This window comes from Ursus americanus, chromosome 2 (assembly GCF_024610735.1).
Source record: "Ursus americanus isolate L20-20 chromosome 2, mUrsAme1.1.p, whole genome shotgun sequence".
NCBI classification, from domain to species: Eukaryota; Metazoa; Chordata; class Mammalia; order Carnivora; family Ursidae; genus Ursus; species Ursus americanus.
The window spans coordinates 72,988,274-73,016,115 of NC_142128.1; the positions used below are offsets into that span (position 1 = coordinate 72,988,274).

General features: G+C 48.0%; 1 protein-coding gene and 1 long non-coding RNA gene across 3 annotated transcripts; one reads left to right on the forward strand and one right to left on the reverse strand.

Annotated features, from left to right (window-relative positions):
* Positions 1 to 983: 983 nt before the first annotated feature.
* On the reverse strand, positions 984 to 3,770 carry LOC148110657 (uncharacterized). The gene is made up of 3 exons (XR_015726464.1): positions 3,743 to 3,770; positions 3,532 to 3,650; positions 984 to 1,104 (listed from the first exon to the last, which is right to left on the reverse strand). It is a non-coding gene; the product is annotated as an uncharacterized LOC148110657 (long non-coding RNA).
* Positions 3,771 to 10,578: 6,808 nt separating this feature from the next.
* DYRK3 (dual specificity tyrosine phosphorylation regulated kinase 3) lies at positions 10,579 to 24,404 on the forward strand. Of its 2 annotated transcripts, XR_015722382.1 has the most exons (4): positions 10,579 to 10,827; positions 13,045 to 13,156; positions 18,222 to 21,703; positions 23,397 to 24,404. XR_015722382.1 is itself a non-coding variant. In XM_045787748.2 (3 exons), exons 1-3 carry the CDS (start codon positions 10,751 to 10,753, stop codon positions 19,791 to 19,793), a joined length of 1,761 nt encoding a protein of 586 aa, XP_045643704.1. In that variant the 5' UTR covers positions 10,579 to 10,750; the 3' UTR covers positions 19,794 to 24,404. The 2 variants fall into 2 exon arrangements, 1 of the variants encoding a protein (XP_045643704.1); XM_045787748.2 differs by having other exon boundaries at positions 18,222 to 24,404.
* Positions 24,405 to 27,842: the final 3,438 nt, after the last annotated feature.

The following is a 27,842-nucleotide window of genomic DNA, read 5'->3' on the forward strand; positions in this document are numbered from 1 at the left end:
TGACTGTTGCTTTTATGTGAAGTTGTGTCAGATGTGTCATCATCTCATCTGTTCTCACCCATAAGAACTTAGTAGCTCGGCTGCTGAGGGGCTGCCTGGAGCCTTACGTTAAAAACATATAAGGAAGCAGCTATGGCAAGGGGACAGTAGACTGTAAATACTGAGAGTCCATGAGGACTGTGAGAGTGTTTGGTCTGGGCAAGGCTACACCTGGCTGATCTAAAAGGACTCCTAAAGACCTTGGGGGCAATTAGCTCCTGCCTCCGTCAATGTGACTTTCACAGGCAGTGGCAAAAGCCATATAGCATCCCTGCAAAAAATCACATTCTCCATCCACCCCAGGTCCTGGTTCCCTAGCAACGTGCTCTAGCAACACGAGACTTTTCCTTCTGCGCCTGCAGCCAGACTTCAGCTCCGGGTTGGCTAAGCGGTCTGTCCTCAGCTATATTTGAACTTTATTCCTTTCATCTCTCCTTGCCTGGAACAATCGTGTGACTAATCTAACATTGGTTTGGAGTCTGTGATTTCCGTATTATCTACTGAAAAGATATTCTCTTGTAGGCTACTGGCTCCTGAAATTCGCACAGGGAACCCTTGTGAAATACATTGCTGGCAAAGACAAAATTCGTCTCTGAGCATTATTTGCCTCCCAAAACAAAACAGCCTTCGTGGGGAATAGGTGCATTTGTTTAGCATAAAGTTTGGAATTAGGCACATGCCAGGGACCTCCAATAGCCTGTTCTTGTGACCCAGCCTTGCTGACATTGCCCTGTTCCAGGTTCCTGGCTCCTCTGACCCTCACCTCCTGGCATGAGCTGCCTGCACCCGGTCAACCACCCTTGGCTAGCCAGCTCCCTCCAGGCCTGTGGAGCTAGGGCTCATCCCCAATTTCCTGCATAGCCCCAAGGATGGAAGGAGCCTACCTCCCAGAACTTGTTCTGAGGCAGCCATAGAAACGGGTGACAGTCCCCATGTGTACTTACTGTTTCCTGGGGTCCTAGCTTTCTGTAGCCATCAAGGCTCCTAGGTGTCTCCAATTGGAAGCTGCCTCAGCTAGCCTGCCCAATCCAACTGGTAAGGCATTCCAGATTGTTCCAGCTCTGCCTTCAAGGGAAATACAGATCATGTGTAAATTAGGGTTTAGGAATATGCCAGGTATGCCCAAAAGCCTCCTCCTGTGATCCAGGCTTACCCAACTTTGTCCTGTTCCAGGTCCATGGCTACCCCAACCTGCACAGACCGCACATGTGCAGTACTCACTCTGTCATCTGGTCTTAGGTGGCAGGGGACCCTCCAGGCCTGGGGAACTCTGGCCTGAATTCAACGAGCTCAGGAGTCTCAGGGTGGAAGCAGTCCACCCCCAGAAGATCTGAGGCAGCTTTAAACTGGTGAAAGACTGTCCCCGTTTGGACTGGTTGCCTAACGGGGTCCCGGGTTTCTCCAGCAACTACAAGGTCCCCGGCAACCTCAATCTGCAGAGTCTGTGCATGCATGCACAGCTGTCAGCCCGTCTTGGGCTGCAGGGTGCACTCCAGGCCTGTGCAACTCCAGCCGGAATCCAACTGCCCGACCAGCATCTGGGTGGAGGGAACCCATCCTCCCACTCCCGTCAAAAATCTTTCTTAGGCAGCAGCTTTAAAGCGAGGCAAAAAGGAGGGCATGTGGTATGATGTGATGAGCACTGGGTGTTATATGGAACGAATAAATCATTGAACACTACACCAAAAACTAATGATGTACTCTATGTTGGCTAATTGAATTTAAATAAAAAAATAAAAATAAAGTGACAGTAGTCAGTTCCCATGTGTGCTGCTCTTTTGGACTTTAGCAACAATCAAGTCTCCCAGAGGTCTCTTATTGGAGGGTACCCCGGTCAGCCAGCGCATCCCCTCCATCTTCTTCCAGCTCTGCCGTTGGTGGGACTATGTTCATTTGTATAGATTAGGGCTTGGAATAAGGCGGATGCCTCGTAACCCCAGGAGCCTGCTCCAGTGCCCCAGCTTCTCCAGATGCTTGCTCTGTTCTGGATCCTCAGCTGGGAGGACCCCGATCTGGGAGTCCCACACATGTGTAGCACATACCTCGTAAGCCAGCCTCAGGTAGACCCCCGCCTATAAGCCCTTGGAACTCAGACCAGTCCTGAACTACTGCTAGCTTCCACTGTGGAGACCGCCCACTGCCTGAAAATCTTTCTGAGGTTCCTGCTGAAGCTGGTGATGGTCAATCCCCATTTAGACTGGCTGGGGGGCCTTTCGAACGAGGTCCTGGTCTTCAGCCATCAAAGCCCCCAGGTGTCTCTTATCAGAGGGTACTCGGCCATCCCACCTGGCCCCATGCTGGCAAGGCAGTCCAGATTTCTCCAAATCAGCCTCTGGAGAAATATCCATCTTTATGTAGGTTGAGCCTTAGAATTAGGCTTATGCCAGGTACCCTTATTAGCCCCAACCTGTGATTTGGCCTCTCCATACACTCGCCCTGTCTCTCTGAGTATAAACTCCTGGCTACCCTGACCTGCACAGCCCACACCTGCACAGTACATACCCCAAAAGCCACCCTTGGGTGAACACAGCTATCTGCCCCTATGGAACTGGGGCCTATTCCCTACCACCTGCATGGCCTCAAGTGTAAGAGGAGCCCATTCCCCCCAAATTGATTGGAGGCAGCTGCTAAAATGGGCAACAGTCAGTCCCCCCATAGGCTTACTGTGTGTTGGTATTTCAGACTTTAGCAGCGATCAAGGCTCCCAGGTGTCTCTTATTGGAGGGGACCCCCACCAGCCAGCCCCCTCCACCTTACTCCAACTTTGCTTTCAGCAGGAATATGAGCATTTGTGTAGGTTAAGCCTCAAAATTATGCAGATGCCACATATCCCTAATAGCTTGCTGTTTGATTCGGACTCTCCTGTAGCTTCCCCTGATTCAGTTCCCTGGCTACGCTGACCCGCGTGGCCCGAGTATGGGCCTTCTGAGCACCCTGTCAGTCGGCCCTCGGCCGATGGTGCCCTCCAGGCCTGTGGAGCACAGGCTGTTCCCCAAGAGCCTGAGAGCCTCCAGGGTGGAGAGAGTCCACCCCCAGATAATCATGCTGAGACAGCAGCACTAATCTGATGACAGATCATTTGGACTGGCCGCCTGGTGGGGTCTCGGGCTTCTCCAGTAATCAGGGCCCCCAGGCATCTCCTATTGTCTCCAGCAGTGCTGCCTGCCCCGCTCCAAGCGGTCCACCTTCCTCCAGCTCCTCCCTCAGCATGAATTGGCACCTTTGTGCAGGTTGAGGCTTGAAATTTGGCAGAGGTCAGGCACTTCCAAAAACCACTTTTGTGTTGCAGCCTCTCCCTACATTTGCCCTGTTTCAGGTCCTTGGCAACCTGACGTGGCCATCCCATGCATGTGCAATTCGGATTCCATCAGTCACACGCGGGCACTGTGGCCCTCAGACCTATAAAGCTAGTGCCCGTCCTGAACCACCTGCATAGCCTTGAAATGGAGGGGGATGCCAAATGGGTGACAGTCAGTCCCCAAGTGCACTTACCGTCTGCTGGGGTCCAGGGCTTCTGCAATAATCGAGCTCCCAGGTATCTTACCGCAGGCTGTTCCTGCCAGCCTGTGCAATCCAACCTGCCAAGGCAGTCCACATTCCTCCAGCTCCGCCTTCAGGGGAAACATACACATTTGCGTAGGTTAAGTCTTGGAATTAGGCAAACACCAGGTACTCCCAGCAACCCCCCGTCCTGTCCTGTTACCTGGCCTGTCCCGATACTGCCCTGCTCCGCCTGGCTATTCTGACTCGCAGGGTTCGCGCATGTGCAGTCTGCCCCGGATTAGCAGGCCTTGGCCTGCAGGGGGCACTCCAGGCCTGTGGAATTCCAGCGGGATCCCAAGCACTTTAGAGCCGAACCCATGAAAATCTTTCTAAGGTGGCTTCTTCTAACTGGCCACAGCCAGCGCCCGTGTGTACTCGTTTCCCGGGGTTCCAGGCTTCTGCAGCCATCACGGCTAGCATGTGTCTCCTCTTGGAGGCTACCCTAGCCAGCCCGCGCAACCCAGCCCTGGCAAGGCCACGCAGATGACTCCAGTTAGGCTTTCCAAAGGAGTATGTGCATTGTGTAGGTTAGGTCTTAGAATTATGCAGAAGCCCTGTAATCCCCAGATCCCTCCCCAGGGACCTGGCCTCTCCTGACACTTGCCCTGTTCCAGGTCCTGGGTTACCCTAACCTGTACAGCCCACACATCAGCAGTACCTATCCCATATGTCAACCTTGCGCAGACCCAGCCTTTCAAGTTTATGATAACTCCAGCCAGGCCCCAACCACTTGCATAGTTACCATTGCATAGCCCACCTTCCAAAAATCACTCTGAGCTGAAAGCCACAAGTGGACAACAGTTGGTCCACATGTGAACTTACTGCCTGCTGGTGTCCCACATTCTCTAGGAACCAGGCCCCTGATGTGTCTCCAAATGGAGGAAAGCCTGTTCGGCCAGCCAGGCGCCTGGGTGGCTCAATCGGTTAAGCGTCTGCCTTTGGCTCAGGTCAAGATCCCAGGGTCCCTGGATGGAGCCCAACATCCGGGTCCCCGCTCAGCAGGGGAGTCTGCTTCTCCCTCTCCCTCTGCCTCCCGTCCCCCCGCCCCCCACCCCGCACCAGTTCATGCATGCTCTCTCTCTCTCCCTCCCTCTCTCAAAAACAAAAAACCAAAAAAACCAAAAAACCAAAACAAAAACAGCTAACTCTACCTTTGGGAGAAAGGTTCACAATGGGTATGTGTGTTTTGCAATATAGGCTGACACCTTATACCCCCAACACCTCCCTCCTGTGACCAGACATTGCCCTGGTGCAGGTATCTAGCTACCTTGACCTGTGCAACCCACACATGCCCAGTCTTCACCCTGGCAGCTGCCTGTGGGCTGCTGGGGACAGTCCAGGCCTCTGGAACTCCAACATGAACCCAACAAGCTGAATGGCAGTCATGGGGTCAGGCTTCCCCAGTAATTAAGGCTCCAGGGTGTCTCTTAGTGGAGGGTACCCCAGTCAGCCAGCCTGCCCCATCCATCTACTCCAGCTCTGCCTTCAGCAGAAATATGTGCATTTGCGTATGTCAAGGTTTGCAATTAGGCAGATGCCGGGTACCCCAAACAGCCCCCTCCTGTGACCCAGGCTCACCCCACATTGCCCGGTCCTCACCTTAGCAGCAAGCTTTTGGCTGCCAAGGCCCTCAAGGCCTCTGGAACTCGGGAGGGAGGCCAACCACATGAATCTCCTCCAGCCTTGATGGAACCCACCAGCTGAAAAATCTTTCTGATGTGGCACCTCTGAACTGGCCACGGTCAGTCCCCATGGACTGGCTGCCTAATAAAGTCCTGGGCTTCAGCAGTCAAGGTTCCCAGGTGTCTGCTCTTGGAGGAAACGCCAGGCAGTACAGATCCCTCCAGCTCTGCCTTCAGTGGGAATATATGCTTTTGTGTACGTTAAGGCTTGGAATTAGGCAGATGCCAGGTACTTCCAATAACCTGTTTTTGTGACCCAGCCCCTCCCACGACTTGCCTTGTTCAGGTCCCTGGTACCTCCAGCTCTGCCACCTGCACACGTGCAGTCTGAATGCCATCAGCCACATTGGGGCAGCCTGTGGAGCTAGGGCCCCTCTTCAACCATCTGCATAGCCTCAAGGATAGAGGGCACCCACCCTCCTGAAAACCCGTCTGAGTCAGCCCCTAAAAAGAGCAACCATCAGTCCCCAAGCAGACTTACTATCTGTCGGGATCCCAGGCTTCTACAGCCATCAAGACTCGCAGGTGTCTCTTCTTGGAGGATACCCTGAGCAGCCCGCACGATCCGGCCCCCGCAAGACTGTTCAGATACTCCAGCTCTGCCTTCAGTGGGAATGTGTGCAAATGTGTAGGTTAGGGCTCGGAATTAGGCATCTACCTTGTCATCCCAAGAGCCTGCTCCACTAACCCGTCCTCTTCAGACACTAACCCTGGTCAGGTGCTCCTGCAGCCTGAGCTGTGCTGCCTGCACATGCGCAGTACGTACCCCTAAGCTGGACTTGAGCAGGCCTGGCCCTCAAGCCTATGGACCTCTGGCCAGGCCCCAGCGACCAGCATAGCCACCAGCAGTATAGCCTCTGGTGATGTGGGGGGAGCCTTCCGATAATTGCTCTGACCTGGCAGCTGCTAATGGGCAACCCTCAGTCCCCATGTAGACCTGCTGCCTGTTGGGGTGCTGGGATTCACTAGAAACAAAGACTTCCAGACATCTTGTAATAGAGGATACCCTGTCCTGCCTGCCACCTGGCCCCACCCTGTCAAGGGAGTTGAAAAACCTCCAGCTCTGCCTTGGGGTGAATCTTCCATAACGGAAGGTTGATCTTGGGGTGAATCTTCCATAACGGAAGGTTCATCTTGAATTGGGCTAATGTATTGTACCTCCTAGAGCTTGCTCCTATCAGCCAGCCTTTCCCAACACTTGCCCTGTGCCAGGTCCCCAGAACCCCTGACCTGCATGTCCTGTGCACACACTATATGGGTTCCATCAGCTGCCTTTGGGTAGGCGAAGCTCTCTCCAGGCCTGTGTAGCTCTAGGACCTGTCTGAAAACATCTTTGTAGGCGCAAAGGTGGAGGTAGCCCAACACAGAAAATTGCTCTGAGGTGGCCACTGGAATGGGCAATAGGCTTCACCTGGGCTTACTTTCCGCAGGTGTTTGGGCTTCTGCAGCAGTCAAGGCTCCCAAGTATCTATTATTGGAGGATATTCCAGGCAGCTCACTGTATCAATCCTAAGCAAGACCATCTAATTCCTCCAGCTCTGCTTTCAGGGGGAATAAGCACATTTGTATAGGTTAGGGCTTCGAATTTGGGAGAGGCCTTGTAATCACAAGAGTCCACTCTCGTGATCAGGCCTCTCAGGACACTTGCCCTGTTCCAGATCCCTGTACGCCTGCACATGCTTAGTCTACACTCCGTCGGCAGGCACCGCATCAGGCAGCTAGTCCAAACCGGCCACCTGGGATCTGTGATTGCTGCAGATGCCCAGGACTCCGGCAGAGGGTGATTCTACAAGGAGACTGACTGTTGCCAGTTTAAAGCTACCACCTCAAAACAATTTTCCAATGGTGGCCTCCCTCCATCCTAAAGATTATTCAGGTCTTTTACAACTGGCCTGATCTCCATAGGCTTCCATAGCTAGAGGCCTACTGATGGATGTGGACCACATATGCCCTGGTGTCACAAGTCAGTGTAGTGAGGGATGGGGAAAAGCGCAATGTCCCGCAAGGCTGGGCCATACGAGTGGGCTATCGGGGATATCTAGCATTACCCAATTCCAAGCCTTAATCTACACAACGTGCATATTCCTGCTCAAAGCAGAGCTGGGGAAATATGGACTGCCTTGCTAAGGCATGGCTGGGCAGCATGACCAGGCTATCTTCCAATAACACACACACTTGGAAGGCTTGATTGCAGCAGGAACTGGGGACCCCAACAGGTAGCAGGTCCACGGGGGGCTTGGGGGTGGGCTTTCTCTTACTCTTGAGGCAATGCCAATGATTGGGGATAGGTCATTTTTCCATAGGCCTGTAGGGTCCCTGCTGCCCAAGGGCAGCTTAAGGGGTGTACTGGGCATGCATGGCCTTGAAGGTCAGGGTAGCCAGAGATCTGTTCAAGGGCAGGTGTGAGGAAAGGCTGTGTAATAGGAGCGGGTAGTTAAGGGTACGAGGAATCTGCCTAATTCCAAGCCCTAACCTCTGTAAATGTGCTTATTTCCCCTGAATGCAGAGTTAGAAAAAATTGAACTGCCTTTCCAGGGTCTGGTCAGGCAGACTGGTGGGGTTCCAGAAATGTAAGACATGGTTTTAGTGTTTCAAGGAGCTAGATTTCTGAGTTTCTGGGGAAAAAAATAGCAGGTGCATTTTTCTGGAGCTCAGGTAAATTTGAGGTCAATACAGTTTGGGGAAAAGGGAGAGTTTCACAGTTTCTCTCCAAATGATTTTTTATTTTTTTTAAGATTTCATTTATTTATTTGACAGAGAGAGCACAAGCAGGGAGAACGGCAGGCAGAGGGAGAGGAAGAAGCAGGCTCCCCATTGAGCAGGGAGCCTGACATGGGGCTTGATCCCAGGACCCCGGGATCATGACCTGAGCCGAAGGTGTATGCTTAACTGACTGAGCCATTCAGGTGCTCCTCCAAATGATTTTTTAAAACGTATTCCAATTTTTTGGTTCATATGTCATATTATGTATTGGCATAGCATGCTGTAAAAAATAATTCATAGCAATGAAACGATTTTAAATTTAACCTACCGACAGCTATCTCATCACAAAATTGAAGGTGATTATGGCCACAGGGATATTTTCTTACTCTATGCATTTGAAACTGCTGTGATCACATTCCAAATGTCTCATTGATTTCTGAAGTCCCTGGAATAGCACCATTTTTTTGTTTGTTACGGTTTCCTGACTTTGCAGATATATCAGAACTGGCTTCAAAGGTCAGGCAGCCATCTTATATATTTGGCTAATCCACGTTAGCTTAATCTGGCTTTGGCTATGTGGAGAAAGATAATGGCTATTTTGAACTACTTTTGAGCAGGGCTTTGGAGGGGAAGAAAGGGCATGAATCATGTGTGAGCTGCTCAAAGGGGCACAAGATATCAGCTCAGAGAGGGTGTGGAAGCTCCTGCTAGATCCTTCATTGGACTTTGACCCAGCCCAATGTTGAACCCAGCCAGACTGTTATGAAACAGGGGCTCTTTGAAAAAATATTGGAAAGTATTTACACCATTAAGGTCAGAGATCCATGAAGCTCCAGCACCTCCAAGGAATCCTCCCTTCCTTGACCGTGGGAACAACAGGCTAAAGATAAAGAAAGCTTCTGTTTTCCACCTCGGGAGCAGGAAGGGAAGCAGGAATGCTTCAGGTTGGCTCACAGAGGTATGTCTGAAACCAGAGATGCCTTCCTCTCAAAGCAGTGATTCAGAATGAGGCAAGAAAACTTGTGGGGGCAAGTCCCATTCAAATGTCCAGGGCAGTAAAGTGGTCTAGGGTGTCCGCATATGTACTAAGAACAGGGATTATTCAGAAGAATTTTGCAATCGTAGAGCTGGAAGGGACCTCAGTAGCAATCTAGTCCAAACTTTTTGTTGCCATGGAGCTCTCTTCAAACAAAAGCTTCCACAGGAGCCTTAACACAAACCCATATGAAAGCAGGATTGCTGTGGGGTGCGGCTGGGAGGATCAAAAAACCCACAAAAGCTTGTTTATAAAATTAGAATAACTTTAAGAACTGGAAGAAGTTTTATTTATATTTATATCATTGAGAAACTAAAGCAACAGTGGTCACAAAGACTAAAGTTCCCCAACCTGACACAGTCTTAATTTATAAAGTGAAAAGCCTTTGAATCTTTAAGGACATTTTTATTTGGAGGCATGAGAACAGGGAATATGACTTTTAGTCACACGGAAATGAGCCTTGGATGGAAATTTTCAGATTTATGGACTCTGCTAGGCTGGTTTGGGACAATGAGTCCCCAGCCCCACTAGGTGGCGCCCCTGTTCGGCATTTTGAGAACGGTTGTTTCTCTCCTCGAGGGTCTGTCGGCCTCGTGTTCTGTAGGTTCAAGGAAATTCGATTAGATACCACGCACAAGGAAACCACACTTGCCTTCTTCTATTTTAACCTCCTCCCCTCTCACTTTCGCTCCAACGATCGAAATCCACTTAACATTAGGGTTACTGAGGTTTCTTCATTTTTCAGAAGAGGAAGAAACAAACTCCACAAATATTCCCAAGAAAAAAACAGAAGAGCCTTCCAGGGGGCCTGGTGCAGCCAAAGGAAGGCTGGGAATTTGACCTCCCCAACTGGGAGATCCTGGGGAAACAGGGGTCCCCTGGCCTCAGTTTCCTCGTAGGTAAAACGGCTCTTTGCGCCCTGTCATCCGCGGAATCCCGTGACAAAGGAGTCAGAAAAATGTCAGCTTAAATTCTGGATCCTACTTAAATCCGTAAAAGGCGGATGTCATATAATGTGGTCGCTGAGATTAAATAAAACAATGTTCGTAAGCGCTGGTACAGTGTCACTAAATGAGTTTATTATTACTGCTTCCTACCTTTTTATTATTGCTTTCGTTAACCTTCGGCGGGTGGGGAGAAGCCCCGCCGTGGGAAAGCCTAAGGAAATTACACATTTTTTCATTCATTTTTAAAATACATATTCAAGGGAGGTTTTAGAAGGCTGCAACGTGCCGAAGGACAGTAGACGGTGAGGGGCGGGCGCACTTCTGAGGCAGAAATCGGGGATCAATTGCTACCTTCACAAATCTTCTCTCGGGCTTTTCTGCCGCCACGGTAGCAGCCCCCCACCCCTCACTCTCTGCCAGAGAACACGCGCCGCACAGGCCAGGACTGACGTCCCGCCCCGAACCTCCCGGAACCTGCGCGAGTGGCCGAGGGGAGCGCCGCGCGGTGGGGAGAGGCCTCGGGCCCCGCCCCCGTGCGTCATCGCGTAGCTGCGCAGAGGCGTTTCCCGGGGCGTGCCGCGGTTGCTAGGCGACCACACCACTCCCCCTCCCGCCCCTGCCGCTCCTCTCCCCACTTCGGCCCGGCGAGTCGAGAGCAAAGGCGCGCGAGTCTGCAGTGTCTGGACGAGATTCCCTCGGGAAGCGTCGCGGCCCCGGCGGCAGCCGCCCCAGCGCAAGTGGATCTTGCACTCCGAACCCTCCAACCGCCGCCCCTCCCCCCCGGGGTCCCGAGCTAGCGCATGGGAGGCACGGCTCGCGGGCCCGGGCGGAAGGATGCGGAGCCGCCAGGAGCCGGACTCCCGCCCCAGCAGCGGAGGTAACGGCGCCGCACGGTAACGGGCTGGGGGCGCCAGAGTGGGCGGCTGGCGCAGGCTGGCGAGCTCCGGGGGGGCGGGGAAGGCCTGGGCTGAGATTGGAGTGAGCCCCTAGCAGGAGGGACGAGGGAAGGGTTCTGACCGCCTCCGGGGGACCGGCCCACCCTCTTCCCCTCCGTCAGCTCCCCTCCCCCCAGCCCACCGTGATCCGGGGAAGGGGCTAGAGCGGAGTTAGCAGAAGAAGCTCTAGATCGGGGATATGTTAAGGAGCTCTAAGAAGCTGGGACTTTTTGTGGGGCTTTTTAACAAACTGGGGGAGGCAGGGAGCAATACCTTTCACGAAAGCCCTGTTGCTCAGAGCAGATAACCAAGGGCTGAACTCTTGGGGTTTTGCCGTGAGGGGTGCGGTCTGGCTTCGGATATGCAGGTGAAGGGTTGTGCTGAGTAGGGCTTTCTGGGGATCCTATTTTGAGAGTCTGCACCTTGCATTGTATTTTACACCGAAAAGAAGACCAGGGACACCCCCCACCCGACCCGCTTCATTTGCATGCAGACTTCCTTTGGGTAATTTCTTCTGCCTATTTATAGGAATACTTGCAGGTCTTCAATGTCTTTTTCTCTATAAATGTGGACGCCTGTCCCATTTTACTTATTTTATTCATGCTGTTGGCAAAGAGTCAGTCACATACCGAATTTTTGGTTGTCAGAGAAGCAGTTTCCATTAAAGATATAAATAATGCTATCAGAATGTTAGCTAGTTTTTTAAAAGAATATTCCAAATATATTTGTAGTGGACTTTTTAAATTATTCTTTGTATTTCTATAACATTAATTAAGAAAGCTCTAGGTTTAATTTTACAAAACAGTGTCTAAAGACAACTTTAACTGTTGAAATAAAAAACAAATATTTCAGCATATTTTAAAAGATTTTTTAAAAATTCTTCGCCTGCATTCCGATCATCATTATTATATTTGTAGTATATTATGTAAAAATGATACAATGAAAGGCTGCGATGTGTATGACTGGGAAATTCATGTTCTTAATGGCAGATGAAATCCATTATCTAGAACCATCTTATAGATTAAATAAATCCTCTCCCTCTTTTGTGGTGGAGGCATAGCCATAAAGAACAGAGAAGTGGCCCTTAATTGTTCAGCATTTAGCTTCCACCATCCACCAGAAAATGAAGTGGGTGAAGAAGTGAAATTCAGTGCATTTTGTAATATAGAGAGTCCCTTTGGTATTTGTTGTGCTTTTCTTTTCTTTTCTTTTTAAGATTTTATTTATTTATTCGACAGGATAGAGACAGTCAGCGAGAGAGGGAACACAAGCAGGGGGAGTGGGACAGGAAGAAGCAGGCTCCTAGCGGAGGAGCCTGATGTGGGGCTCGATTCCATAACGCTGGGATCACGCCCTGAGCTGAAGGCAGACGCTTAACCGCTGTGCCACCCAGGCGCCCCTGTTGTGCTTTTCCCTGTGTGTTTCTACAGGTTAGGTAGATGCTAAGTAGGTACGGAAATAAATAATAAAAAGAAGACAGCCCTAAGAAGACCTTTTATTTCTTGCATGTAGACTGGAACTATTCTTCCCATTATAACGTCCAAAACAAGCTCAGGGAAGAAGGTAGTACAGCCAGTGGTAGAGCTAAGATTAGAATCCAAGTCTCTGACTTTTAAAATATAGTTACCTCTGCCTTTTTTCTCTTTCTTTTCCTGTTCTCGGTTAGCTTTTAGGCTTCAGATTCAAACTAGCCTTTATTTTCAGGGATAAGTTCAATGAGATCCTTTTGATAGTCCCTGGTTTTTTTTTTATTTACTTATTTTTAAATATATTTCATTTTTAACTAATCTCTACACCCAACATGGCACTTGAACTCAAAACCCCGAGATTAAGAGTCACATGCTCTACCGTCTGAGCCAGCCAGGCGCCTTGATAGTCCCTATTTTTTAACAACATTCACAAAGTAAGACTTGTTTTAACTCTTTCAAAATGCAAACCTAGAAATGCTTTCCTTTTTAAAAAGAAGAAAAGCTGGGTTTCCTCTATTCTTTTGCCAAATACCCAAGTTGTTTGTATTCAGTGCCAACATGCAGTGTAGACATTTATTTGTATTAGTTATTTGTGGCAGATGTGAGGCAGTAAAGACACAGAATGTTTTGAAAATACAAGTTTATATACTTCAGTGACTGATGGATTTTATCTGTAATCCTTTCAACTAGATTGGGGGATGGTGTCTATGATACCTTCATGATGATAGATGAAACCAAATGTCCACCCTGTTCAAATGTACTCTGCAATCCTTCTGAACCGCCTCTACCCCGAAGACTAAATGTAAGTAAATGAAGTAGTTCTGTGCTCTCTGGTTGTCTTGGAAAGACGGAAGTGCTACTTAATGCCCAAGGTACAGTTACATCTCACTGGCAACCCAGACTCTCTTGTTTCCTTTTGATTACTTTTGACTTTGAAATAACAATTGCTGTGGTCCAAGTTTAGCTTCACAGAATGATTTTGATTTAGAGCCATACGCATTCCTTTCAATCACTGGGATAAATATGTGGCATTAGGAAAAAAATAATAAGCTACTTTTATCTAGGGAATGTTTATTTTGTTATAGAATGACACAGTGTGTTATAAAAACTCATTTTAACAAAAACCAGAAACAGAAAATACCCTTGAATTCATAGATCTGCAAGTGTTTTTTTCCTGCAAGATAGAAATGCGGTCTTAGCTTCTTAGTATGCTATGGAGAATCACTTTATGGATCATAAATAAAACTTGAACAGTACAGTTTGGGTTTTGATGCATTTAATCATTCTGGAGCTTGCAGACATTTAGCTTTTGACACTGTTTTACTTAAGGTAATAAAAAAATGAATTCATATTCCCTCAGCATACACAGAGTAGTAGGGAGAACAGGGTTTGGACAAGTTCCAGGACAGGGAGCAGCTATCCTGTGACTTTAACATTTGCCGCATATATCACCTAATGAACAAATTGAATAACTGAATATGCTAATTTGTAATTTCTCCTTCACATTTCTGTGTTTATGACCTCAAATTGTTTCTATATTTCAAAAAAAATTACATACATTTTGCATAGCCCTCCCCAACTTTTTGTCAGCTTTTGCTATTAAAATCAATATTTTCACTAGTTCTGAGGCTAATAATATTACAAAGTATTGGCTAAATATATTTGGAAGGCTGGTCACCCTATTTTTAATCTGTTCTCTGGAGTACAGGAAGTTTCCTTTCCATTCTCAGCAAGCTTATTTCTTTACTACGTGAAAAACCTCTAAGAGCTCCAGAATCACACAGTCCTCTGGTTGACCATCAGTTTTCTTGGTTACTGGCTGCCAATTAGCATGTCTCTGTGGGAAACTTTTTGCAGCTGGGCTGGTGCATTAAATGTGACTTAAAAGTTCATTTTAACTTCAATTTAGAGTCAATGCTAATCACCTCCCAGCAGGTCAATTAAATTGTATGTTTCAGGATCAAAATGAATTTCTTACTGTATAATATTACAGAGTAATGGTTTTTTGGGGACATAGGATTTTCATTCTAACCTAATGGTGTCTTTGCAGACTTTGCTGAAAAAAATGCTCTTTGACCTCTTGTTGACATTTATAGTTCATTTTGACATAACTCCATCCCCAGACCCTGTTGCTCTTTTCACAAAGCCTGTAGGCTTCATTGTTTATTTAAGATGTTCTTATGTTCTCATTGCATACTATAAATTGTCTGCTTACAGGCTTTTATTGGGTTAAGCTTTGTGTTGCAGATTTAGGGTCAAGAGCTAGGGAAAGAGGATGGAGTGTTTCATGTCTGGATGAAAAGTATGTTTCTTCTTAGAATTTCTCAGCAAGCTCTTCAAGACTTGATTAACACAGTTGAGGATTCTATTTGAGATGTCAAGAGCCCTCCAAACTAACGATGTATGTGAAGCATTCTTAAATAAAACATGATTAATCTGGCATTATCTGTCCCTGTGGTATAATTACATAATTAAGAAAATAATTGGTATAGTTGGTCATATATATTGCTGAGTTATTGTGATTATAACTACAGACTAGAAACATATAGTATTTATAACTATCATACTTTACCATGCGTGCAAACTGTAGATTCTCCTAGAACAATGGAAGGAAGATTTTATTTATAGCACAACAGTCTTGATACATAATTGATTCAGGCCAGTATTTGAATTATGTACAGGAAAGGAAAGAAACCTAAGAAGAGAACCCCTCCCTGTGTGGAAAAACTCTTTCCTGGAATTCTTCAGATTCACTGGAGATTCAAACATTGATAATCCACAGTGGACCGTACGTGAAGCATGGTTCTTTCTGGGAGCCACACTTCAAGAGAGACATGAAGTGCAGCTTGTGTGGAGAGTGTGAATGGGGTAGTAAGCAACCATGTGAGGTAGAGGATGTAATGGGATGATGAGCCCAGGGAAAAAAGGTGGGGGCAGGACAGCCCCTTTTAGGTATCTGAAGGACTCTTACATGCAATTTGGACACTTCTTTGTAGTTCCAGAGGGCAAAATAAGACTCAGTTTACAGGGAGAGGGATTTAGGCGCACTGTAAGGAAAAACCACGAGTCAGGAAATCCAGATGACATCCTTAATTTTATTGTAATAGTTCTGTGAAAATTAAATTTGTTCTTATTAACGTTCTGTGCCTGAGACCCTGTCTTTATCACAAACAGAAATGAAGACCTCCAGAGCCAGCACAGTCTTACATGCAGGCAGAGTAGGTAAAATGCCCAGGGATGGACCCTCAAATCACTTTCCTGCCAGCTTGTCACTGATGACCGCGGTTCCTAGGGAGTCATTCCTTTGGGTTAAGACATTGATCTTCTGTTAAAGTTCCAGTATCTTGGAGAGGTGACACCTTAAATTGTATAGCAGATTGAAAGCAGGTTTTATGTAGGAGAGGACGTGGGTGAGGTATTTCCATGCATGCTAAAGGAAGGCCTGCTGTGGGGGCCCGTGTACTGCAGGGGTCCTGTGTAGTGCCAGATGTCTGGTGGAGGGAGACTGGAGATACCGAAGGAGGTCCCATGGAGAAAAGAGAGAAACGGAAAGGGCAAAGAGGGGGCGCAGAGTTTAAACCTTAATATGTTGAGATTTTGCCCAATTACTATCAGTGTTTGTAAAATGTTTTATAGCTTTTAAGCCTCCTTCACATATATTACTAATTATAATTTGATTCACACAGCATCCTGCAGTAGGTATTCTGCACATTTTATAAATAAACGAAGGCTAAGAAACTGGGTGAAAGGTCAAGCAACCTGCCCAGGGACTTACAGCTTTTAAGCAGGATAGCCAAGACTCCAACCTAAGCCATTAGACATCTCTTTTCTTCGGCACGTGTCCCCAGTACACTCGCAGTAAATATGGAGATGCATTGAAGTCAGGTAGTAAAAATTTTAAGGAAAACTGGCTGAGATGGATGCAAAGTTTTGCTTTTATTATGTAGACCTACCTAAAACCAAACAATTTTAGTTCCCTCCTTCAGTCAAACCAGTCTCCTCCTGGATTGCAGCTCCTTGAGAACACCTGTTTTGTTTTGTTTTGTTTAGCACTTGTAAACAGTGAACAGTTAGGGTTCCTGTGACCAGCACAGGGATGGCGGGATAGATGAATGGGACCCGCTTCTGTTTTTTTCAGCCCGGAGTACAGAAGAGCCATTTGACTTAATTACTGATAAGAAAAATGTTGCGTAATACATACATCTTAGCAAGGTACTTAGGTTCTGTCTGCAGGCCTGTTTTATTTTCTTGACCAGTGATAGTTCTCTGTTTTGGTATCAGAGAGATTTTTCTCAGTCCATATGTCATCTCTTGACTTAAACACTGCTTGCCAGAGTGTGGTTACAGTTGTATCGCTTGTGTCACTTGTGTGTGCAATCAGGCACTACCCTGTTTTTGTAACTACGGGACTCCATAAATGTTTAAATTGATTAAATGACCTGAAAGGAGCAGGCAGGAGCGAAGTCCTGCTCTCATAACGACAGCCGTATGTAAAATTTGCCAACACTTAAATTCTTTCATCTTTTTTCTGCTATTTATATTTTGTCTTTTATATTGTTATTTAGGCAATAGGCCATGTCCTGTTTTCTTAGGTTATGTTAAAATTCTATTTTTTAAAGATTTGGCCACTTTGGAATATTACCTTTTCATGTGTTTCCCTCTTTCCTTCTAGTACCCTCCTGAATTTTTCTTAGTGTGTTTAATTTTTTGTATTTCTCTTTTTTGCTTTTCTTTTCCTCCATCTAATTTCATAGAATTGTACTTCATGTCAGAGGAATAAGTAGAGCTTTCTTTGGGGAGTTACTGTTCCTTGAAGGAGAATGTTAAGCAAACTCAAAAAGAGAAATACGCCTCAATCACCTAGACTTTTGCTGAGGAAGAGTGGGTGTAGGTGTAGGTGAAAGACAGAAGAGAGATTCTTATCTCTTCCGGAGAGTTTTACCAGAACTCCCCCACCCCATCCCCTGGGGCCTTGGATTCTCACTGTTATTCATCATATGCATAAAGAATTGGCCCAGAGGATCTCAGGAGTTCTCTCTGCCTTAGAACTCCTGTGATTCAGTGAGCTGAGCTACAAGCATTCAGTCATTTTTAGGGGGACCTGGGAGTAGATAACGAGGTCTTGCTTGATTCCAGGCCACAGCCATCCTTCAGCGCAAGTGGAGAGTAGTACAGGTGCTAGGTTGTATTCATGGGAGGAGTGTTGGACTGACAGAGGACCTGGGTTCAGATCCTGCCTCTGCCCCTTAATGGTGCTTTATTATTTATGGGACATATCTTTTTTTCTTTTTCTCTTCTTTTCTTTCTTCCTTTTTTTTTTTTTTTTACAGAACACTTTAATATGCATATTTTGATTCTAATATATGTCCTTCAGAATTGGGAAGACACTTGAAACAGTAAACAATATAAGACAGTATGGTATGTAAGCACGTGCCAGATCACGTGGTACAGATTTGAAAAGCTGCAGTTAAGATGCGACGTTAATTAGCCTGGGCTTGGAGTAGTTCTAGGAGGGGACGTGAATTGGGCCTTGAAAGAGTGCAGGATTAGAGTGGGTGGGGTGATAAGTCTCTCAGCAGAAAGACACACCTATTAGGAGGAACTTAGCACATTTAGGGTTCCGTAAGAAGACCATTCTCTCTCGTAGGAAGCAAGGCATATATTGGGGGTTGAGGTGGCCATGATACTTAGGGGGTCTGAAGAACGATATGACACAAGTCTCTAGAGACTCCTGCTTTTCTTATCTCACCTTTGGGCCGTTGTAACCTACGTGACTGGACAGTTCGTCCTTCAGGCAGGGGAAGGATTCTTTCATCCTTCCACTGTTTTAGCGGCTTTACCATTACATTCATTTTTCTTTTCCATAGATCACTGCTGAGCAGTTACCAAGAGATCACACTCAGCGCTTTCTGAATGGAGGTGAGGTGAAGGTAGAACAGCTGTTTCAAGAATTTGGCAACAGAAGATCTGATACTCTTCAGTCAGATGGCATCAACGACTCTGAAAAATGCTCTCCTCCCGACTCTCAGGGTAAAAGTTCAGATAGCTTGAATGCGGTAAAGCCCAGCAGTTCAGCCAAAGCTTCCAAAGTGGTGCCACTGACTCCAGAGCAAGCACTGAAGCAATACAAACACCACCTCACTGCTTACGAGAAGCTGGAAATCATCAATTACCCAGAAATTTACTTTGTGGGCCCAAATGCCAAAAAAAGACACGGAGTGATCGGTGGTCCCAATAACAGTGGGTATGATGATGCAGATGGGGCCTATATTCATGTGCCTCGTGACCATCTGGCTTATCGATATGAGGTGCTGAAAATTATTGGCAAGGGAAGTTTTGGGCAAGTAGCCCGGGTATACGATCACAAACTTCGACAGTATGTGGCCCTAAAGATGGTACGCAATGAAAAGCGCTTCCATCGTCAAGCAGCTGAGGAGATCCGGATTTTGGAGCATCTTAAAAAGCAGGACAAGACTGGTAGCATGAATGTCATCCACATGCTGGAAAGTTTCACATTCCGGAACCATGTTTGCATGGCCTTCGAATTGCTGAGCATAGACCTTTATGAGCTAATTAAAAAAAACAAGTTTCAGGGTTTTAGCGTCCAGTTAGTTCGCAAGTTTGCTCAATCCATCTTGCAATCCTTGGATGCTCTCCACAAAAATAAGATCATTCACTGTGACCTGAAGCCAGAAAACATTCTCCTGAAACACCATGGGCGCAGTGCGACCAAGGTCATTGACTTTGGGTCCAGCTGTTTCGAATACCAGAAGCTTTACACATATATCCAGTCTCGGTTCTACAGAGCTCCAGAGATCATCTTAGGAAGCCGCTACAGCACGCCTATAGACATATGGAGTTTTGGCTGCATCCTTGCAGAACTTTTAACAGGACAGCCTCTCTTCCCAGGAGAGGATGAAGGAGACCAATTGGCCTGTATGATGGAGCTGCTAGGGATGCCACCACCAAAACTTCTGGAGCAATCCAAACGTGCCAAGTACTTCATTAACTCCAAGGGCCTACCTCGCTACTGTTCTGTGACTACTCAGGCAGACGGGAGGGTTGTGCTTGTGGGGGGTCGCTCACGTAGGGGTAAAAAGCGGGGTCCCCCAGGCAGCAAAGACTGGGTGACAGCACTGAAGGGATGTGATGACTACTTGTTTATAGAGTTTTTGAAAAGGTGTCTTCACTGGGACCCCTCTGCCCGTTTGACTCCAGCTCAAGCACTGAGACATCCATGGATTAGTAAGTGTGTGCCCAGACCTCTCACCATTGAAAAGGTGTCAGGCAAACGGGTGGTAAATCCTGCAAACGCTTTCCAGGGACTGGGTTCCAAGCTGCCTCCAGTTGTTGGAATAGCCAATAAGCTTAAAGCTAACTTAATGTCAGAAACCAATGGTATACCTCTGTGCAGCGTACTGCCAAAGCTCATTAGCTAATGGACAGCGCTGCGCTCAGAGATGCATATGTTTGTATTTTTAATTATCTTGCAGACCTGAACATGGGGAAGAAATACAAGCCCATTGGTGGATATGTTTTTGTTAGACTAGATTTCTTTTTTTAACAAGGCAAAACATTTTTATATGACTGTAACAGAACTCTTCAAGGGCTAATTACCTAACCTGCCTGTGTCGGCCATCCTGGAATGTACATTAAATGACTTTTTATAAGTCAGTGCATCTTCGTTATTCTTGTTGGAAGTACATCACCTTACGTATGCTGCTACTGGTTTAAGTCCCTTTCTCTCAAGATACAAGGTGCCCCGAGAAGTGTATCCTGACTGCTCGTCACTTCTTGTCTCCCTCAGCCTCTGTTCCAGAGCGGTAGGTTGGGACACGGCCATAGTTCTGGATGAGAGTCGCAGCTGGCCGCCTTGCCCCAGCAGGCGGTTCTGTGGGCTCATCCCAGGTGAAAGGGCTCAGCAGAATATGGGGCAGGGGAAGGTTCCAGAAGCTCTTAGTCACTTGAAGAGGTGGTGTCACTGCTACTCAGTGACTCATTTCTCTTTTCAGTCCTGTGATGTGTGCTGTTTTAATTTCATTTTGTTGTTATTTTCATGATTTTTCTGCTTCTGATTTGTTTCCTGGGGAAAGCATTTTATAGATGTCCTACCACTTTACCAAGCACTGGTTTTAAAACTAAGTCCTATGTATCACTTTGCCACCCCTGTCTCCAGGGAACATAAAGCAGCTTCTTTGCCCCAGCTGAATGTTAAAGGTAGAAACACGCAAACTGCAGTTCCCAAGTTTCCCGGGACCCTGGAGACCAGCCTACTCCCTGCATTTCCACGGGCTTCTTCCTTATAAAAGTGATCGCTCTCAAAGAAACTTAACCACGGCCACTGCCGTCCTTCCTCTCTTCCCAGCCGTCTGCCACCTCAGCATGCCGCAATCTCCCCACTGTCAATTTAAGCCGAAGACTATTCCCTAGACTCTGAGTGAACTTCAGTTACAAGAAAATCCAGTCACCGGTGGTGACCCATTTTCTTTTCCTTTACTTCAACATCCTTTCTTTTTCCCTGCAAAGATTCAAACAGCGAGGGCTGGCAGTGAAGCTAACTGCTAGCCAAACGTCTTCCTTGGAAGGGCGGAGAAGGTACGATAACTGAATAACGCAATGCTGCTGTTGCCGTCCCCTCTACTTCCGCCCTCCTCCAGGAGTATGTCCGCACATGTCCTCCGAGCGGGCTCTCTGAGGTAGACCGTTGCTTTCCTCAGCGCCATTCTCAGGATGACCCAGTTCCGTTTTTACTGTAGAAGTTAGCCTGCGAACTCCGTAAGGTCAGATGATCATAAGATGACCGGGCCGCAGCATAACCAAAAGAAGAGAGATGCCAGGGACACACCCTTGAAGGGACTCCTGCCTTACCCAGAAGTACCCTCGTTGCCACGGCCCAGGCTGTGAAAACCGAGAGGAAACCGACGTCCAGAGCGTGGCCTGAGCCCCGGGCCCCAGCGTTCAGACTGAAGCCTCAGCCTCTTGAAAAGGGCATGTCCTGGTTCTTCTGGTGACTGAGCGGCTGCACGACTTAAAACTTGAATCACTGCCTTCACTGGGTGTTTAGAAGGCCACGGAAAACACACCTCCTCTGGGTCCCTCTGACGCCTGCCGAGCGCTCTGCCTAAGGGAGCAGCGGTGTCAGAAGGCCCCGCGTTATCTCGGCGGAGCACCTGTTGAGGTGGTTCTGCCCGTTGTTATCAGTGCGGAAGACCTGCTCTTTTAGGCAAACAGTGTTAAAGAGACCGCTGCCCCACACACATCTGTGCCCAGGATTTGTTCGTGTTTGTCGTGAGCGATCTTGGTCAGCCCACGCCGGCTGTGACGGGAGAGACGGGAACCTGTGGCTGAGGTTGGCACCTGGTCTGTTTCTGTGCATTCAGTAGACCTCGGTTACTGAAACCAGGCCAAGTGACAGGCTGTCGGCAGCCGTGACACCATAGACATTCTAGAAAGCTCTGGGAAGGTGGGTGGATGTGGTTCTGCCTAAGTTTGGCCACCTAGAGAGTGACACAGAGCGGAGTCATCCAGGCTGGCACGCCTGTCTTCTGCAGCCGAGTCAGGTTTGGGGAGAGTGGGCTGCTTTAGGATGCGATGGCCGTGCCGGATGGATTTGGGGAGGTGTATGAGTTGGTTTCAAGTTCAGGGGCAAGTTGTCATTTTTAGAGGCTGTTACCCAGTGCCCCCTTTTATCCGCCACTGTTACATTCTCACTTGGATCGCTGCCCAGCAGAGAGGGACTGACTTGGATCAGAGTTAGTGCAGAGATGCAGGCTGGCTTACTGACAGTTACTGAGTTGTTCTTTAGGCATTTTTGTTCTTCTGGTCATTTCAATTAAACGGGTCAAGTTGGTTGACTTCTGATTTTTGAATTGGCAGACTCAACTAAGTTTCCAAATTGCTATTGACACCGTGAAAAGAGTTGGGTAGGAATTTTTGTTTAATTTTATTCCTAAAGTCATTTTTTTTCTTTCACATGGGAAATTGGCTAATCCAGCTAAACCCTGCTCCTCGTATCAGACTCTGTCCTACCTTCTGTCCTCACAGTGATTGATCTGTTCACTCATCACGTGCTATCATGATTTCTCCTTTATTGGAATGTAAGCTTCAAATGGGCATGCCGATCTCTTCATGATGCTCTGAATTAACCAGTTGTAATTCTATTGATCATGTGCAGGGGATGGCGATTCGTTTCCCTCCATGTACCAGGAATGTCCTCACCTCGTCTTCTTTGAAATTGACCCGCACCATCTCCAGTCTCTAATCTCTCCGGAGAACGGGTAACTGGAGGAGGATTATGTGAGGACACCGCCTTCTGGTCCAGCACTTGACACCTTGATAATAGTGAAAACTGCAGCCATAACCTTAATTATGACTTAAAGATACTGTTTTTGTCCCTCAGAGACTCTGAAAGAGGAGAGGGTGTAGCCTGGCTCTTCCCCAGAAGACATTGGTTTATGACTATAGTAGCATGCTTTAGTCCTCAGTGGGGTTTTTTGTTGGCTTTGGTTTTTGCTTTTCAGTTTATTTAGAAAGGGAGAGAGACGGGTTGGGGTTGGGGGGGGGGGCGACACAGGGAATCTTAAGCAAGCTCCACGCCCAGCTTAGAGCCTCGATCTCACAACCCTGAGATCATGACCTGAGCTGAAATCAAGAGTCTGATGCTTAACCAACTGAGCCACCCAGGTGTCCCGAGTCCTAGGTGTTTTAAGAGGGTTTGGGACAGATGGGATAGCTGACTAATGTCATTAAACTCCTAATTTTTTTGACCTTTAATCTGTTAAGAGTGGGGTTTATTGCATGATCAAAAAACAGATTAAATAAAAAGTTCCACTGTGAAACAGTTTGGATCTGTAGCAGCTGGTCGTGTTGAAACACTTTCTGTTTTGCCTAATTCCTAAGTAGGCATAATTAAAGTTAAATGCTAAATTTTAGGTAGCAGCTGATAAATGCTTCTGAGCTTTCCTGACAGAATACTCCTACTGCTTTAGTGAACCATGGAAAACTTAATTATTTCTCATGGATCTGTTATTTGATGTCCTCAGCGTGGAAGATGGAAACGTGGCAACGATCGTCTGGACTGCCTCTGTACACTTTTCTGTCCTTTGAGAATGAAGGATAAGTACTTAACCATTGAACCAGGCAGACAGAGCATGTTTTCCTCCAGGTCTTCAGTCCTCTTGGAGAGATGACTGGTCTGTAGAGCGCTGCGACTTACTATACACAGAGCAACTGCAGCCATCCGTGATACGAACAACCTGGAGTCTTCCAAATAAGGAGCGAGACGAGACAAGACAAGGGATTGGCGCATCAAGGAAGAGTTGTCCTCTGCCAGGATCAGCCTCCCAGTTCTAAATAATATTCTTAATATCCTCAGTTCAACGTGCCCCACTTCCATCTTCAACCTGTACTTCCTAAAGCCCAGGAATTTAAAAGAACTTGCTTCCAAACCCGGCCTTCAACCCTAATGTGATTAGGGGTAATCCTCTCCAGGTGTCTGTTAAAGTAGGGCCCACTCATTTCAGCGAGGCGAGTTTTTAAGAGTCATGGCGAACTCATCCATGTAAGGGCTAAAAGCTCCGGTCCCTGAGATCCATAACCCCTGAGATAAGCCAGAGCTACAAATACATCGTCTAGACTTTGAAGGAGAGAATATGATTCTTAATATAGCTCACCAACCGCTAAGTCGTGCCTAGACTGTCATAATTTTTCTATAACAGGAGAAGACTGCCTGCCTGTTGACTAGAAAGAGTCTCACCTCCTCTGCCACCACACGAATAAGCTAAAAAAGAAAGAATGGCCCCAAATCAGGCCAGATGGTGACCCATGACTATTTCAGCTCAGGATGTCAGCCTTTAAAGCATCAGGTTTGAATCATTTTGGTATCATGGGATTCTGTCATTGTTCATTTGAATCTGCTGACACGTTTCCCCTGGAAAGTATAGTTTGGCTTGGATGAGTCAATGGATTTTGTTTTGTTTTCTTTTGTTTTGGGGTGGAGGGGGGTGTTTGTTTTAAAAAAATAAATAAATAAAGATGAAATGCTTTGAGAATTTTTCAGCATCTCATGATTGTTCCAAAACCACGTCTGAGGACTTCCTCGGCTGGCCCTGGGCACCATACCCTGAAGTGTCCCCAGTATGGTGAGTGGGCCCCAGTCACTCTGGGTCATCAATGCTGATGATGATAGAGAAAGAACATGCTCAAGAAAGGAGATACAGTGGTGGGATGAGAGATAGCCTGGCAGAGATTCTGCCTCTTCTTGTCCTTCGCCAGAGGCTGGGGACATGCACACTGGCTGTGTGGAAAAGGGAAATGGGAAGCTGTGTAGGGATGGCCATTTTCCCAGGGACCCTGAGTATTCCCCCCTCCCATCAGGATTTCTGGCATTTAGCCTTCAGGGGCCCAGGCTTAACTTAAGGATGAATCCTAACAAGCAGTTTCAAGGAGTACAGTTTTATTTGGGAAGTTTCAGTGTTTGTCTTAGGCTGAGGGCTTGTACCACTCAAATAACTTAAATAAAGCCTCGGGAACTGGGTTTGGAAGGAAAGGGAAACAGTTCTTAATGGCCCTTGGGCAACTTCGCTCCTGCCTGCCTCTGATCTGGCCCTGCACCATGATCGCCCTGGCAACAGGAGCTCAGTGCGGGAGCTCAGTGGACACTGAGCTCAAGGACTGCCTTCTGCCACCCTTGAATCGTCCTCTGGATTCTTGAACAGGCTTTTTGCCTTCTGGGAGCCTGGCCTAAAGCTGGAGAAGGGCCTTCCCGTACTCACATGAAAGCAGCTGCGCATTAAGAGAAACTATAGGCCAGGCAGAATTCTATCAGCCTTCCACATGCTGTCCACGTTTCCCCACGATCCGGCATACCCCAAGCCAGGACAGTCCCGGGGCTCCTCAGAACTTAAAGCTTAGAGCAGGCAATGAAATGGCACTGAGAACACCCGTGTTGTCCCCGTTGCTCTTCATTGTCAAGGATGGCATTTCAGTCCAGAGGCAGAAATCTGAAGTGACTGCAGCTTAACTGTGACAATGTTAAGGTCTCATGTTGATCTTTCCATAGCATGAGCTGGCCACAATTTGACCTTGTTTTGCAAAGGCTGCCCAGCCCTGCCTCTGCATCTGGCTGCTGACAGGCTCCTGATGCAGGAGCAGACCCGGGACACCCAATCCAGACCACAGCAGAGAGCCCTTACTCATTCCCAGGGTGGAGCCCCAGCCCAAACATCTCTGCCTTCTGAAGCACGTCTGTACAGGCCTTTGTTAGTGCCTTTACTCTTTCAACGGTGACTGGTGTCTTATTTATTGAGCAACTGCTGGGGAGTGGGGGTGGGGAAGCTGTCTAGTGGCCTTTGTCAGGGAGCATCGCAGACCCCATGTTCATAGGTTTTGTTATTTAACAAAAGCCAGGCGATGGGCTTAGAGAAAACTCCCTAGTTACCTATGCTCTGTTCTGGTTTTCAGTTTGTGAAAATCTGTAAGTGAATGGGGCAGGGAGGGGACATAGATTCAGAAGAGAATGTTCCGGGTCTCTGCGGATGGAGGAGAAAGATGGGGGAGATGGAGGTGAGAAAGAGCCACTCTCCCAGAGCTACTTGGCTCTCACTCCTGTCCATTTCTGACCTGGAAGAGGAGATTGGGGTCACCCTTGGGGTTTCTCCAGCATGATTTCAGGTCAGGGGTTTGACTCCTGGTACTCCCTCTTCCAACATCCATTCTGTCCCACGTTGACTATCTGGAGTGGCTGCAGGGGAGGAGGAAGGAGCAGGCATCAGAGCTTCCTACCACTCTTCCTCTCTCCCTCCCTCCTCCGACAGCTTGCTGGCTAGCTTTGCTGTTTTCTCCGGTTGCTATATCGACATTGTTTATTTCAGTCCCGTCATCAAACCCGGTCAGAGCCTGAGCCTGAGACGGAGGTGAATACTTGGGATGGATTCACACACTCCCTCCCTGAGATCATGTTCTGCAGTTTTTGAGCAGCTGTCCCACATTGTCCTGGTTCCAGTTCCATCTCGGGGAACCTTCTTCATTCAAGAGCTCCTCTCTTCTCCTTGGATCCCCAGATCGCTCTCTGCTTCAAAATGCTACAAGAATCGCCCAGGCAAAGCAGCATGAGTGAGACGGGGGAGGCTTCCGACTTCTCTGGGGGCCAAGCGGGGGTGGGGGGGTGGGGGGGGCGGACCACAGGTGCTTCCCCTCCATCCTGCCGAAATAACAGGGGTCAGGAGCTTCCGTGGCCAGTCTTCCTGCAGGGACAACTGTTTCCCTACTGCGGTGTCACACACCCCACCCCTCTTACCCTTTCCCAGCCCAACCTGGCCCGAGGCAGCTGCATTTCAAAGAGAGAGTAATCCTCCCTGTTGGTTCTTTATTCCTGGCCCTGAAATCTACCACCTCCCTGGAGAAAGGTGCAGCATTAGCCTGGAAAGCCTGGGCTGAGCTGGGGCTGGAGGAGGGGGCAGAACTGGGATTTCTCAAATCTGGGATCTTGGAGTCATGGTAGGTAAAGTCAGAAACCGGGGAGGGAGCAACAGCAGCCTCCCCTTCCCCCCATCCCTGGCAGTGTCCTTCTGTCCTCCCACAACTGCGCCCTCCGCAGGGGCTCCCCCAGGGGCGCCAGGCCCCCTGCCCCTTTTTCTCTGCCTGCCTTCTCTATTATTCTCTCCTGGGTTCTGTGCGCCAGTCACTGTGCTGGGCAATTCAAACGTGACTGAGACACAAGTCCTTGCTCTAAAAATGTGGTGCAAGTTAAACAAAGCTCAGGCAGAGTTGAAATTCAAGGAGATATGTATGATGTAGACATGCACTAGTGCCCAGGAGTGAAAAAAAGAAGAAAGGAAAAGGTAAGGTGGAGGTCAATAAAAGGTTTTTGTGGTGGCTGCACCTCTCCATCACTGGCCATGACCACGTTCCCCACTGACCGACCACCCTTGTCTGCAATGCCTCCAGCCTGAGACATCATGAATGAAAGGTGCCCAGGCTCTTCTGAACAGACAAAGTGAGACTGGGCCCCACGCTGGAGACACCAAACACCCTTGTCCCTTTGGTTAGTAGCTGAGCCTTGGTTTGGAGCCAGACTCTCCCCTGCTGCTATCAAAAGAAGGTGCTCCATTCATCCCGCTACCCCCACCCCATGCAGTGTTTACCCTGCATTCTCAGTGACTCTCTTCCTCTGCCCCATCCAGTTCTCCAGAGGTGCCAAAATGGGGGGTTTATTTTTACCTACAGGGTTGGGGAAGGGGCAAATTCAATGGCGTCAGCCAAGGCTTAAATGCAACGAGAAAGCCCCACCGCGCCAGCTCTTGCCTGCAGAGAACCCAGGAGGAAATAAATAGTTGCGTGTGCCGGGCCTGGAACTGGAAGGCTGGCCTGCATCTGTCTGCCTGGACAGAAGCCAGTCACATGAGCTCAAGCTGGTTAAAAAGAGAGCTCCGGTAATCTCCCAGCTCAAGTGTCTCAATCTGGCATGAGGAGCTGTGTGGGCGAGGGTG

Coding starts and splice junctions, on each gene's coding strand:
- DYRK3 (XM_045787748.2), top strand. CDS start 10,751: ATGGGAGGCACGGCTCGCGGGCCCGGGCGGAAGGATGCGGAGCCGCCA. Junction 10,828..13,044: donor CTCCCGCCCCAGCAGCGGAG/GTAACGGCGCCG, acceptor CCTTTCAACTAG/ATTGGGGGATGGTGTCTATG. Junction 13,157..18,221: donor CTCTACCCCGAAGACTAAAT/GTAAGTAAATGA, acceptor TCTTTTCCATAG/ATCACTGCTGAGCAGTTACC.